This window comes from Megachile rotundata, chromosome 2 (genome assembly GCF_050947335.1).
Source record: "Megachile rotundata isolate GNS110a chromosome 2, iyMegRotu1, whole genome shotgun sequence".
In the NCBI taxonomy this organism is placed as follows: Eukaryota; Metazoa; Arthropoda; class Insecta; order Hymenoptera; family Megachilidae; genus Megachile; species Megachile rotundata.
Window position 1 is genome coordinate 9,490,220 of NC_134984.1, and position 14,946 is coordinate 9,505,165.

The following is a 14,946-nucleotide window of genomic DNA, read 5'->3' on the forward strand; positions in this document are numbered from 1 at the left end:
TTAAAAATATCCAAATTGTAAAAATTGAAAATAAAAAATGAATATATTGATAAAAAATAACTTTCCTTTAATCGATACCATTATACAACAGTGTAAATAGCAGTGCTCATTACTTCCATTATCAAGAGAAAAGTAATTACCAAACTTATTAGAGTAGAAGATCTTTTATGAACGCATTGAGGTGTTAAAATTACAAAGATATAATATTATCTCTGTGGTTAAAACGTAAGTACGTGCTTGGCTCGAGTATTAGTTTACACGCTCAATTATTTGGAACAACTTCATGCAAATTATCTGATAGAACACAGATTTTATTCAAACCAAACTTTTAGCCGCGTGCAAACTCTAAATTTCCGTTCATCCATAATGATCTACTTGTACAAATTTGATTCCATGAGTCAATGTGTGCGAATGGTACGGACGTGTAAACTTAACTTTAGACAGTTGTGATTAGTTATTGAAACAGGAAGGAAGAAGTAATTAAGGTGGTTCTGACTGTTGGAATTAGTTTATGTTATTCGATCTGTAATTTAACGTCAGTGGTATAACATCAATATTTAATACAGAATAAATAAAGTAACTGTGAAAAGAAATTGTATGAAAGTATATTTAAAATGATTGATAAATCGAAAAATAGGGGTTTCTATGGTAACAATTGTATGTATATTCAGAAAAAATTGATGTTCTAAATAAATTGGTATTTATTTGTAAAATACAAAGAAATATGTGAAAAAATATGGTCGTCTTATGGTTAGGTTATGTTATGCGCGGGAAGAACCACCATTTTGACACTAATTTTGAATTTTTATTGAATTTTTAATGAAAAATTGAACTTATCTATAATGTGTTTTAATAGTTTATATTGATTAATCTGTTCAAAGCAGTATGAATTTTGATTTTCTATATCTACGTTAAATTGTTTGGACATTTCAACCCACTTTTGAAGTTCTCTGCAAACTTCAATCACGAAAATATGTGTATGACACATTTTCGGTTTTAAATTAGCGGCTATGGGTAACATTTATTAATTAAAATTGATTGCATCGTTGTCACAAGAAATCAAATTGTGCATAATATAATTATACAATAACTGTTTAAATATTGGAATTATTTAATTGTCATATAAGATACAAATATAATTATACCTTTTCTTGTACATGAAATGAAATATGAAATTATTTATGAAATTAAATACGAAATGAAATAGAAATTATATACGAAATTAAATACGAAATTAGATACGAAATTAAATAGAAATTATATATGAAATTAATTACAAAGTTAAATAGAAATTATACATAAAATTAATCACAAAATTAAATACGAAATTAAATACGAAATTATTGTCTATGGTTAGCATACACTTATTGTGTTCATTAAAGATAAACTATAATAAATATTAAAAATATAAAAATGATCCTATCACTGATTGATTTATTAAACAATTTAGTACATCAAATAAATAAATTTTTGTTAAATGCACCCAAATATTTGATACAGCGATTTCCTGCTTTTAGGTTATAAACTTTTTCGCGTGGCGCCAAATTTGAACGTCTTTATTGAAGATTAAAATGTGTTTTCAATTATCATAAGATTTAATTAACAAATTTTTTATGTTCTTTTAACTATAGTGTTAGCACATGATAATAACACCTTTACAAGTATTTGTATTTCTATAATTTAGTATTAATTTTATTTCCACGATTTATTTTGTTATTTCATAATTTTCTTACTGTAACAAACATAAGTCAAATATACAGCGATAAAAACGAAGAAGACAAAATTGTTCTGAATTTACAACATAAATTTTATTTAACATCAATTCTTGAAAAGTAAAATACAATGTTTATAAGATTCTAAAATTATGAACATGAAAAGTTGAATTGTTTAGTTACGAGTTGTTGTACAAGATACTAATTGATTTATTTATAATTGCACCCTGATGTATGAATTAAATAATAAAAACAGTAAAATAATAAAAACTTGAAAAGCCATAATTAAACACTGTATTAATATATCTAAAAACTGGAACGCATCGGAGATTGTAAACGCTATTTCGATTAATCTAGAAGAGATTTTTGTTCTTTTTGATAAAAGTATCTCATCTCCTGTAGAGGAGATACATTTGACTCGTTCAATGCAAATTCTTTTTCACTGTCGACAGAGAAAAAAGTTTAATCTAACACTCGAACTATTTCGGAGTTTGTTCGGTGCGATAGAAAAGAATTCGATAGATCGATATTTTTCCTCGCAAAGCCAGATTTCCTACGATTAGCGGGGCTTTTATTTCGATCCTTTGAACGACGCGTTCTCGGAAAGTTTGATGAAAAAACTAAGAACGAGGGGAAATCCGTCAGGCTTCTTTTCTAGGGAATGCGACGGATTTTCGAGGACTTTCCTGAACAAACTGTTTGACGATTTGCCTGCTCGTAAAAGTAACTTTTTGACTTTCTAAAGACGTCCCGTTTTATATTAATCCATCGAGCTTGAAGAAACTCGTATTTAAGTTAAAAAATACCTTTAATGTAATTTATTAATTAGTATATAGAGAGTTGTAAAAATATTCTTGGAAAATACTTTTTATCTACTTAGAAAGTTACTTATTAATTTTATTTTCTATAAATATTAATTCATGGACGTCTTCGAAGTTATTTTCAGGTCATCTTGTCTTTTTTATCATAAACCCATATTTTTTATTCCGGAATCATATTATATGCGAAAAAATGCATGACTTGTTTGATACATTTTGTTGTAAGTTCAATATTACATCTAGTAGGCTTACATTTTCAAGCATTAGTACCTTAACCAGTTAACTGTGGCGATCTTTTTGCAAAGCGCGCACCATTGTGTGTCGCGATAATTAAGCGATGACGAGTTAGCTCTCAAACATTTATGAATCCATCTCAAATCATTTACACTTTTTATTTGTTTATTTCATTTGGTGTTGACCTCTAAACATTTTAAACATATTACAATTTATGAATATAATTTAGTTTTCGCTAAAATTACAATTTAAATATCAAATTGTAACAAAATTTTACGCATGACGGATATAGTCGTCATGACACAAAATTCTGCCACATCTCCATGACGGATATAGTCGTCAAACATATTTAACTGGTTCAGAATTATTGATGGCGCGTTATGTGGAAACAAATATCGAGACATCTTGGATCGCGATTTACCTGTATTATTTGAATCTAATTGTAAGACTAGCAGACAGTCAAAACATGTGGTTTCAACACGACGGTTGCCCAGCTCATTGTTCACGTATTGCACGACAAATACTACATCGGGATTTTACTGATCGTTGGATAGGTCGAGGTGGTCCAGTTTTCTGGCCAGCGAGATCACTGATCTAACATCACCCTATTATTTCCTTCGGGGTTATCTTAAGGAAAAGGTCCGATCCATCTACTACACTAGAAAACATGAAAGAGCGAATTATAACTGCGTGTCGTAGTATCACGACAAGAACTTTATTATCTGTTCATAAGTCTTTTATTAAATGAATTAATGAAGTGTCTAGAAGTTGAATGTAAAAATTTCGAGCATTTATTGTAATGTTCTTAAATGACAAAAAATCTTCCAGAAGGAAATAACGTTGTCATTTTAATAGAAAAAATATTTTTGACGTAAACATGAAAAATTAATTAGATATTTTAAGAAATTTTGTTGCAACTTCAATGTTGAACTTACAGCAAAATGTATCAAAGAATAGTTGTGCATTTTTTCACGTAGAATATGATTCCGGAACAAAAGATATGGGTTTATGATAAAAAAAGACAAGGTAACCTTGAAATAACCTTAAAGACGCTCGTTAAAATATTAGTAATGCTATTTGACTCTCTACTGGAAATACTAGACGACACATTTGTTTTTCTTAAATCACACGTCTTCGAGATTCTTCACAATGTCAACTTAAATGGTGCGCCCTGTATAACAAGTTACGTTTTAGCTCTGTATTTGTTACAGCCACCTTATAAACATATAACACGTCACTCAATAAGTCTCCGATCTAACTAAGAAAAACAAATTTTTTTTTAGAAATTCCACTTTAATCATCAATATACATTTTTTCCAATGTGATCTATTGATTCCAACGCACCTCTAACTTTTCAATTCCCTTTATATTAAACGATTTGTCTTTGCCCTCAAAATAAGTTTCAGTTTCCGCAATCACTTCTTCATTTGAGCCTAATTTCTTTCCCTGGAGCATTTTTTTGCAAAGTACCAGTAGTCGCTAGGGTCCAAATCTGAGGAGTACAGTGTGTGGGGAAACAATTCAGAACGTAATTCATTCAATTGAACCATCGTGTTCATCGACTTGTAACACGGCGTATTGCCTTCGTGAAACAGCAAACGCGGCACCCACTTTGAAAGCAATTTGCACATGCCCAAATTTTCATGCAAAATTGTGAAGTCACTACCTTCTGATATCTTCAAGGCATCAGCTATCTCACACAACTTAAGTTTACGGCCCTTTAAAACTATTTTGTGGACATTTTTTATGTTTTCCGGAACGACTGCTGATTTTGGGCAACCAGAGCGTTCAGCATCATCGGTGCTTGTATGACCGCGTTTAAATTCAGCATACCAGTCAATGATAGTTGATTTCCCTGGTGCAGAGTCCCTATAATGCTTATGAAGTCACTTTTTGGCTTCAACAGTATTTTTTCCGATTGAAAAACAGTGTTTAATCAACACACGAAATTCCTTTCTATCCATTGTCTTCAAAATTACGAAACTGGGGGTACTAAAATGACTGTAACTTCTAAATTATTGGTCAGAATACCCTGAAATTTTGACACGTACTGTTTGAAGGTTAGTATTATTCGAAAATAACGTGGGTGTGTCACCAGTATCGCCATATATGTGTCAGGCCGGGGACTTATTGGGTGACGTGTTACACAGTTCAATATGATCCAGATTAATCTAGTAACATCAATATATAATTTTAAAGTCATTAGTACACATCATGCGTTTATTGATTTTGAGTTTGCTGTAGACAAACATTGCGCATGTTTAAAAATGATATGATTCGAATTTAGTTTACTTGCAACAAAAAATTGAAGAATGACAATAAAAAAGTATGTAAATGATATTTTTTGAAATAGTGCTTTTTATTTATACAAAATAATTTAGTTTTTGTACGTATTTTATTCTTAAGTACTTTTTAAAATAAATATCATTTTGATATACAAAATATTTTTCAATGTAAAATTCTACGAATTCAAATTATTGAATAAACATGAAATAAAATTTTGATTTTCCTTTTGCCACGGCTTTATTTATTTCCACTTTTTAATTCATATATTATTACGTTTTATGCGTTGTTATTACAAATGAAATTGTAGAATATATGATTTAAAAATAATTTTAATCGTTCACTTTTTTCAGTTGTTTTCAACAATTACAAGACTGAGGCACATGTTGAACTTGAATTATCGTTATTAGTTATTTAGGTTTAGTTAACAAATTATCATTTTTCCACGTATTCCTAGTTTTGATTTTTCACCTTTTACATTGCACTGTTTTTATTTAATGATTATTACACTGTTGCACTACTGTTCTATTTACTATTCCTCAAAAGTACTGTCATATCCCTTTATGTCTTGCTTTTAAGTATTTTACAGCAAACAATACAAAAATCTCTAAAATATATATTTTCGTTTAAAATAAATTTTCATCAGCACATTTTATGAGATATACTTAATGTTGCAAACATCAAAATTTTTAATATTGACCAAAACGTGCAATAGTCAAAGTATTACATAATGCATATCAAATTAGCCATTTCTCTTTTTGTAGTCCTTCCGTAATTATTCCACACCGTTCATTTATTCACAAAGTCAAATTGATTCGCACACAATGCTGCAGGTAGATAACATGTGACACTGGACGTTTACGAATAATGGTCTGACCAGGATGATAAACTCGAATGATCACTGATAACTTATCAGATGACATAATGTCTTTAATAAATGGGGTATTAAATTATACAGACGATGATTATACGTATTATACAGACGATGATTACACATTTTTCACAAGTGTTCTATGTTCTTCATCTATTAACAAAATTGCCAGAGCCATTCATACACTAATGAACTCACATAATAATAATCGACGTCAATTTATCAAACGATATCTTCTTTGTGTTATTAGTAGAGCCATTAATGCGGACATTTTTTCTTTTGGGCCATTCCTCGCCGCATCGATCACTTTTGGAAATTACCATCTCCGATTTTGTTCTAATCGAAATATGTTGTAGTCCACGTGAAATTAGGGGATGTTTAAGTCATCATTTTGCCGGTTTCGAATTTGTTAAGGAATGACAAGCCTTCAAATTTTGCAATATTTGCCCATTTTTGTCTACTTAGGAATTTTTTTTCTCAGAAACTACTGAATCGATTTAGCTGAATTTTCTTTTGTTTTATTCATGAAGGATTGGGCTATTTTAAAACATTTTTTCAACTTCGTCAATTTGTTGTAAAACGTTGGAAAAATTTACACAAATTCTTTTTTTGCGTTTTTTTCAATGAGGGGCATAAAGGGTTAAAATTAAAAAAAAAACTATGGTCATATTTTTTGAAGTTTCCCCTTTAAAATGAGTACTTCAGAACGATGGAGCTTCGAAAATTGACGTCTCTACAAGCTTGACGGCAGGCGAGGCGACATTGTTACTCCTTCGAAGCTTCGAACGCGCTAAATACGAGATCAAAACAGTTTTGACATTGAGTTTTCGAAACGCACATTTCTTGCATCAAGTGTAAAGGTAGGTAAAATTATCTTTTCTTCTACAGAGGTGGTTAGCACTTTTTCTTTTTGAATTTTTCACGGAGAAATCGAAGAATGTGAAATAGAAAAGAAAAAACGGTCAAGAAAACACACACATTTTCTACAATCGTTCAAAGGGGTTGCCAGAAAAACAAGAAAACGATGTAAAGAATGTTACAAACAATTATCGGAAATACAAGATAGATTATACGCCGCGAAAAAAAGTAAAAAAGTAAGAACATATTGTAAAAGTTGTAAGGGCCGGCCCGCATTCTGTTTAGAATATTCTAAAAAGTTGCATGCTTATAAATAAATAATTGTTATCAATTTAAAATATTGAATGTTAATGCTTATAATACTCAATTTTGTTTATAATGTTGACAAAAAATAAAAGAAACTTATTTTTTGAAAACCCCCCTGTGATACACGTTGCCCCACGGGACAATTAAGTGTGACCCACCGGTGGGGTCACGACGCCCCTCAGAACATTCAAGCGTGACCCACCGGTGGGTCACCCCGGCGTGAACGTGTTAAATGTCCCTGTTGATACCTTGAAAAGTATATTAGCAATCACTCTTGGTCAATGACACATTTTTTATATAGTTATATTCTAAGCTAGTTTTATGAGTTATATTCTAAGCTAGTTTTATGTAGTGTTATGAATTATGTTCTAACCTATCTTTATGGAGGATTATGAGTCACATTCTAAGCTAGTTTTATGAAATGTTATTTTATTATTTAAATATACCTGAATTATGAATTTTCGAGATTCGTAAAGTTCCATATATGTACGTGGGTTTGACAGAAACGATGTAATTTTATAAAAGATTTAATACCAGATGGAAAAATTAAAAGAATTATGAATTTTCAATATTCGTAGAATTTAGTTTTAGTATGACACAGATGTAATTTTATAAAAGATTTAATACTAGATGGAAAAATGAAAATTAAATATTAAATTATACACTTTTACTGATTACTCTACACTCTTTAACTATTTGCAGAATTGTTAGAATTTTTAGTAGTCGATGCATTGTGAAAACGTGATAAGACTATTTCGTACTCTTTATTTATTTACAGAATTGATAGAAATTGTATGAACTTTAGCGCGTGGTAAATCTATTTTCTACTCTTCATTTATTTATAAAATTGTCTGATTATTTATGGACTATACAACACCTGATAAAACTATTCTACATTCTTCAATTATTTATAAAATTGTTTGAATGTTTATGCACTGTGCAATACGCGGTAAAACTGTACTATACTCTTCATTTATTTACAAAATTGCTTGAAATATTTTTGAGAAATTAAACTTGAAGGAGAAATTTAAATAATCAAATGGAATACACGTTTTTGAATAAATCATATATTGAATAATAGCACATCATATATTTCATATGATAATCACATATTTCTCTTTACTATTCCATGTTTTTCATTAATTTATGAAATTATTAGAATCATCATGACACGTGACGCAAGGAATATTTGAAAGCAATTTCGAACACAGAGGAATAAAGTTTAATAATGAAAATTATTTGTAGTTTCATAAATTCTTTAAACAAATTTTATATGAAATTATATAAAATGGTAATTACTTTAACTTCACAATTATGTTATGTTCTTTAATTTATAAAATTGTCAAAATCACTCACATATAATTCACCATGAATCACGTAACGAGAACGATTACGAAAACATATGAATAAACTTCAACAATGATAATCATTTTTAATTTTAAACTTAATAAAATTATTTCTTAAATAAATTACATATTAAATTATACAAGAATGTAGATCACTTTGTTTCTCTTCAGGTCACAAAATTGTCAGAATTGTCACATTTCGAGCACTGTACACCACGTGACAGAAAACGAGTGCAAAATCACAGTTTCACAATAATTGTTATCAGATTATCAAACAGTGTTAATTTTTAATAAATAATGAAACAGTGTTCCGTTTTAATAAAATATTAAACCGTGTAGTCTTAAATTTAGTGGTCTTACTTTTTAGTTTCTAGAGAATATTTAAATAGTATCATTTTAAATTTATTAAATAGTGTTATTTTTTAATAAATTATTGAACAATGTCATTTTTTCAGTTATTTCATGTATTTTTTCAGTTTATAAAATTGCCAGAACTGTATACACTTACAGCACTATGCACCACGTGACAAAAATTGTGAAAAGTAAATTACCAATAATAGTCTTTGGATTATTAAACAATGCTTTTTTAAATAAACTATTAAACAGTATAATCCTAAACTGATCAAACAGTATTATTTTTTAATAAACTATTAAACAGTGTAATTTTAAACTCGTTAAACAGTGTTACTTTTTAATGAATCATTAAACTATATAATTGTGAACTTATTCAAACGTGTAATTATAAACTTCCTAAACAATGTTACCTTTCAATGAACTACTAAACAATATAATTTTGAACTAACTAAACAGTGTAACTTTAAACTTGTTAAACAATATAACTTTTCGCCAAACTATCCAACAAATTGCATTCACGCACGTCTTTCACAACTATTCTACATTTTCCACTTATTTATGAAACCACTAGTATCACTCGTACATAGTGTTGTGTAGACCATGTAGTAAGAAACGTCCGCGAAAAAATTATGGGGCTAAGGTACCGCGTAACTCCTAACATACTCATCATTTTGTCAACCTGACAGCTAGCGTAATTCAGTGCTTCGTAAAAAGTTCAGAAATTTGCATCTACAAAATAATCATAAAATTAAGAAGAATGTTAGCAGTGTGAGTCATCATTGTTGCAACTTGACAGCTAGTGTAATTCAGAGGACCATGTAAAATGCTCAGAAATGTATATGTACAAAATAATTATAAAATTAAAAAGAAATGTAGAATTGTGACTTAAACTTAAAATTGAAAAATCAGTTACATAATCGCGGAGTTAAAAATGTACTATTATAACATAAATTTAAAATCTGAAAGCCAGTTAAGTCATCACTGAATTAACAAATGTACTGTTACAGCTGAAGCACAAAATTTAAAAACTAGTTAAATAATCAGATGATTAAAAATGTACTAATATGACTGAAACTCAAAATGTAAAACCAGTTAAATAATAAAAAAATTGTAAAAAGTATTATTACAACTCAAACTTAAGAATCTGAAAGCAAGTTAAATGATCACTAAATAAAAAAATGTACTATTACAGCTGAAGCTCAAAATTTAAAAACTAGTTAAATAATCAGATGATTAAAAATGTACTAACATGCCTGCAACTCAAAATGTAGAAATCAGTTAAATAATCTCAAAATTGAAAAAGTACTATTGTAACTCAAGGTTAAAACATAAAAATCAGTTAAATAATCAAAAGGTAAAACATATACTTCTATAGTAGAAACTCAAAATGTAGAAGCCAGTTAATCACAAAATTGAAAAAAGTACAATTATAACTCAACCCAAAATTTGAAAACTACTTAAATTATATGTACTCTTTAATTTACATTTAAACATGAAACAAAATATTTTCATTTCAAATTTCTCATTTAAAACTGCTAAAATATCTGGCACAAAATGTAACAGGTAGCACGTGTAAAAAGTGTACGAAAAACAGTAGAATATTGGTAATAATAAAATGGAATGACATGTTTGTGAATGTTGAGATTTACCCAGAAGTCGTTTGTTTCCATACAACACTTCATTCTCTCTCCTCGTGTGATCCATCGACGTAAACAGACGATTTTCACGGTTCGAGGCATGAACGCGAACTGTCGCACCTGCGAGGAAGCCGTGCTTCCAGCGACCTTCGCGGTCGAAGCTCGCAGCTCGACTGGCACCGGTGCTTTCGAGCAACCCCAACGAAGGAACGTTCACTGACACTGATTGACGTGTATTCCACGCAGCCTCCGGCGTCTTTTGGCTTATTCCGAATGTTCTGTTATTTCTGATATTTATTTGTATTTGAGAAATGCCGAATTTGAATAGCCAATAACGGGGGCGAAACGTGCCATGAGTTTATGAGTTGATGGGAAAATTCTGGAGATTCATTCTTGTATTGAGGAATTTGACAATTTCGGAGATATTTGACGTAGTTGGAAAGTATTGTAAATTTTCAGAATTTCAGAAATTTGGATAGTTTGGCAAATTTTGAATATTTGAAAATTTTGCAGATTTTCAAAATTTCTGAAATTTGGACAGTTTGGAGAATTTTGAATATTTGAAAATTTTGCAGATTTTCAACATTTCTGAAATTTGGACAGTTTGGAGAATTTTGAATATTTAGAGTATAGGGAAGATTTGAGAAATGTGGGATATTTCTTCAATTTAGCAAATTATAAACATATGGACAATTTAGAACATTAAGGACGTTTCTAAAATTTAGCAAATTTGAGACATGTAACAAATGTAGAAGACATAGAAAATTGAGGAAATTTAGCATATTTCTTCAATTTAGCAAATTTTAGACATATGGACAATTTAGAACATTAAGAACGTTTCTATAATTTAACAAATTTGAGACATATAGCAAATGTGGGAGATACAGAAAGTTTAGGAAATTTAGAATGTTTCTTGAATTTAGCAAATTTTAGATATATGGAAAACTTACGACATTAAGAACGTTTCTATAATTTAACAAATTTGAGACATACAGCAAATGTGGAAGACACAGAAAATTTAGGAAAAGGATATTTCTACAGTTTAGCAAAGGAACATATAACAAATGTGAGACATGTCGAAAATTTGGAAAATTTAAAATAATTCTTCAATTTAGCAAAATCTATAACATTTGGGCAATTTATGACATTTCTATAATTTAGTGAATTTAGGTAATATGAGAAATTTGAGAAATATTGGATTCTTGGAAAATTTGGGAGATATAGGATATTTGGAAAATTTGGATGATTTGGAAAAATTGTTAAAATTTGGAGAATTTTGGAATATTTGAGATGTATGCAGAATTCAGGAAACTAAAGATATACAGGTAACATAGAAAATACTGAAAATTTGAGAAATTTTTGATGCATGATGATTTTTAAGTAAATATAGAATATAAATTAGTTACTTGTTTTACATGAATATATTTTTAGATAAATATGGAACACTTGTGTAATTGAGAAAATTTGGAAAACATGAGAACATTGGGAAAGTTTGAGAAACTGGAAATCTGAGAAATGTGGGTTTAAGACTAATTGGAATTTAAGAACTGGAAAGTTTGAAGTTTGACGATTCAAAAGTTAGGAACTCTTGGAATTATGGAAATTTGGAAATTTGAAAGTAAGACATAAGAAATTTTGAATTTTGGAAACTTGTATAAAGTATATAGATTTCACGAAGTTAAAAATTTCAGAATCTAAAAGCTTGAAATTCTAAAATTTTTTGCATTTGGGAACTTGAAAACTTTGAAATTTAGAAATATTGAAAGTATGGGATTTGAAAATGTAAATGTTTAAGAATGAAATTTACAAATCAGAGAATTTAATTGAAATCTAGCAATTTATAAATTTATAAAATTTACGATTTGATATATTTGATACTTTGGAAATTTGCAAATTTGGCATTTTGAGATTCGGAAACTAAGAAATTACAGTATTTTGCAAACTGTCACAATTTTTTGGGCGTTTGAACAAATAACAGGTAAACACTAATGTTCATGGTTATAACATACGTTTTATTCTTATAAAGAATTTTAGATTTCACCATATTCAGAATTGTGCCTCATTTGAGTTTATTCTCCACTAAAGTTCACTTGTTATACTGTACTAATGTAACATATACCATACAAGATAGAAATCATTTTCGGATGTTTAAATTCAACTAAGCTAACATCAAACATAACATAAATTCTAGGGTTTAGAGTTAGACAATGTTAGACAGCCTAACCTAACTCTAAAAACAGTAAGTTGGAGTCAGATAACGCTATGTTCTTTGATACCTAATAAATTTCACAAAATGAGAACGTTATCTCTAAAAAACTTATAAACTATTAACTTTTTATATAACTTTTTTACTTATATTTTAGTTTTTTTATTTTATAACAAACATTTTCTATTTTATAATAAAGATTTTCTGAATCTGAACTCTCGAATTAATATAATATCTAATAATCAAGTAGTTAATGTACCTTTAACTCCACAAAAGGAAAATAAAGTATTCTAAAAATTTTTATAAAATATTAAAAAAGAAAAAGAATCAGGACTTCAACAAATATTTTATACGGTTTTATGCATTTTTCAATTCTTTCGAGATATTCCATGCTGGCTCTTATTTCCATTCTAACCTATAATCCAAAGCTTTTCCCAGATGCTGCTGCTATATGCAATGAAACAGAAGCTCCTGAGACATTTTATTGTATTTGTTATTTTTAAAAATTTTCAATATTACTCACATATTTTTTAGAATATAATCTGAATATTTATTACGTTTTTAGCTTTATAATATAAAAATGAAATTTAACGAGATGTAAGCTTCTTTATAAGTTATTTTTAGAGTAGTGTTTGTGTCTCTTATATTGGTTCGGGTGTATGTTGTTTAACTTCCTTTAATTTTCAATCGGAAATCGATTAAATAGTAAGCTGTACTAATTACGGCATCATATTTATTATTAATACTCTCGATTTTATTAAGAATTTATAAGAATTACATTTTAAATATATTTTCTCATCAATATCTATTTTTTATTTTACTGTTTATAAGTCTCTCGTTTTGTTTTATATTTTGTCATATTTTATATTAATTGGTTTAGTCAAGTGAATAATATTTTAATAAAGAAAATGATTTTGCTTTCATGTCAGTCATCTTTGAATCTGTAGAGGTATTACTTCATAACCTAACCTAACATAATATAACAAACTGCTACTTACTTCATAAATTAAAAAAATTTAGTTAATTCATTACACATATAACCTATAAAATTACATACTTATACATTATGCAATAATATAACAATTAAATAGAAGTATGTCTTTATTACAAATTTTTAACTTAAAGAACAAAGCTGATCACAATTTCAAAATTAAATAAAGTAAAATGCAATGAGGTGACTACTAAAGTAAAGTAACATAATTGTTAAAGCAAAACAAACTGTTACAATAAAGTAAAATAAAGTAACTATTTTTACTCAATAATCCAAATAATCTAAGAAATGAATTACTCCTGTATTTTCCAACAAAATAACAATAAAACAAACGCATACTTTATATTACAAATTTTGCAACCTAGAAAAAGAAGATGGTTGAAACCTAGGATAAAATAATTCTTATAAACTGTAAAATAATTTAAATGATTATTATTAATTAAAATTCTATAGAAATTTTCAATGTTCAAATTTTATGTTTCAATTTTAACAACAAATGTTTCAAATCCTAAACATTTAAGTCACCTACTATTTTTGTAATCTGTATATTTTATCGTCACACACTGTACTCATTATAATCAATACATTCATACCTCGTCTACACGAATTATCAGGTCTTGAGATTTCAACAGTTGAAATTAGTAAACTAGTTCCACATTCTCGAGTGTTCTGCTAATGAACAAACACGTTAAATGCTTAGAGCGATTGTAATTTGTATGCATTGTGTTCTAAGGCTGTTCCATTAATCTTAGTTAGTCCTTGTATAAACGGCAGATTATAATAATTAATTCTCGTTGTAATTTCGAAACAGGTGGATTGGACGTGTACACATGATCGAATAATTTTACTTGGTATTAATTACGCCGTCTTTAGACTGCTTTGATCTAGTTCAGATATCTCTGATACGGCTTAGAATTCAGTTACAAGTGTTCATAAGCATTTTCATCTACTATTTCAACATTTACGAATTAATTGTACGATGTTTATATTATCAGATTTTTTAATGCAGAACTTATATAATTGTAACATGGTTGTAAATGTAAAAATGAAGTGCATGATTATGAATATTGAAACGAAGTACAAGAATGAATTATATAATAGCAAATATAAAAATGAAGTACATGATTATAGATACAAAGATTATGCACATTTTTGTAAATATAGAAATAATCGTCATGAGTGCAAATGTTAAAATGAAGTACATAATTGTAAATATAGAAATAATTTACATGGGTGCAAATATTAAAATGGAGTACATGCTTGTAAACATAAAAATGAGGTATATAAAAGTAAATATAAAAATGAAGTACATGACTGTAAATACGTATAT

General features: G+C 28.5%; 2 protein-coding genes across 4 annotated transcripts in view; one reads left to right on the forward strand and one right to left on the reverse strand.

Moving 5' to 3' along the window:
- Positions 1–10,601, reverse strand: part of LOC100877482 (ras-like protein family member 10B) — a 47,616-nt gene extending 37,015 nt beyond the window's left edge. For 2 of the 3 annotated variants that reach the window (XR_013037351.1, XR_013037350.1), the window contains exon 1: positions 10,432–10,601. Coding sequence is in view for 1 of the 3 variants with exons in the window: in XM_076529159.1 (XP_076385274.1) it covers positions 10,432–10,486 (55 nt within the window). In the remaining 2 variants the exon portion in view is untranslated. The remainder of the gene's footprint in view (positions 1–10,431) is intronic. The other variant, XM_076529159.1, reaches the window with a different exon arrangement.
- LOC100877368 (uncharacterized) overlaps positions 1–14,946 on the forward strand; it is a 115,183-nt gene that overhangs the window by 32,662 nt on the left and 67,575 nt on the right. The window lies entirely within an intron of this gene.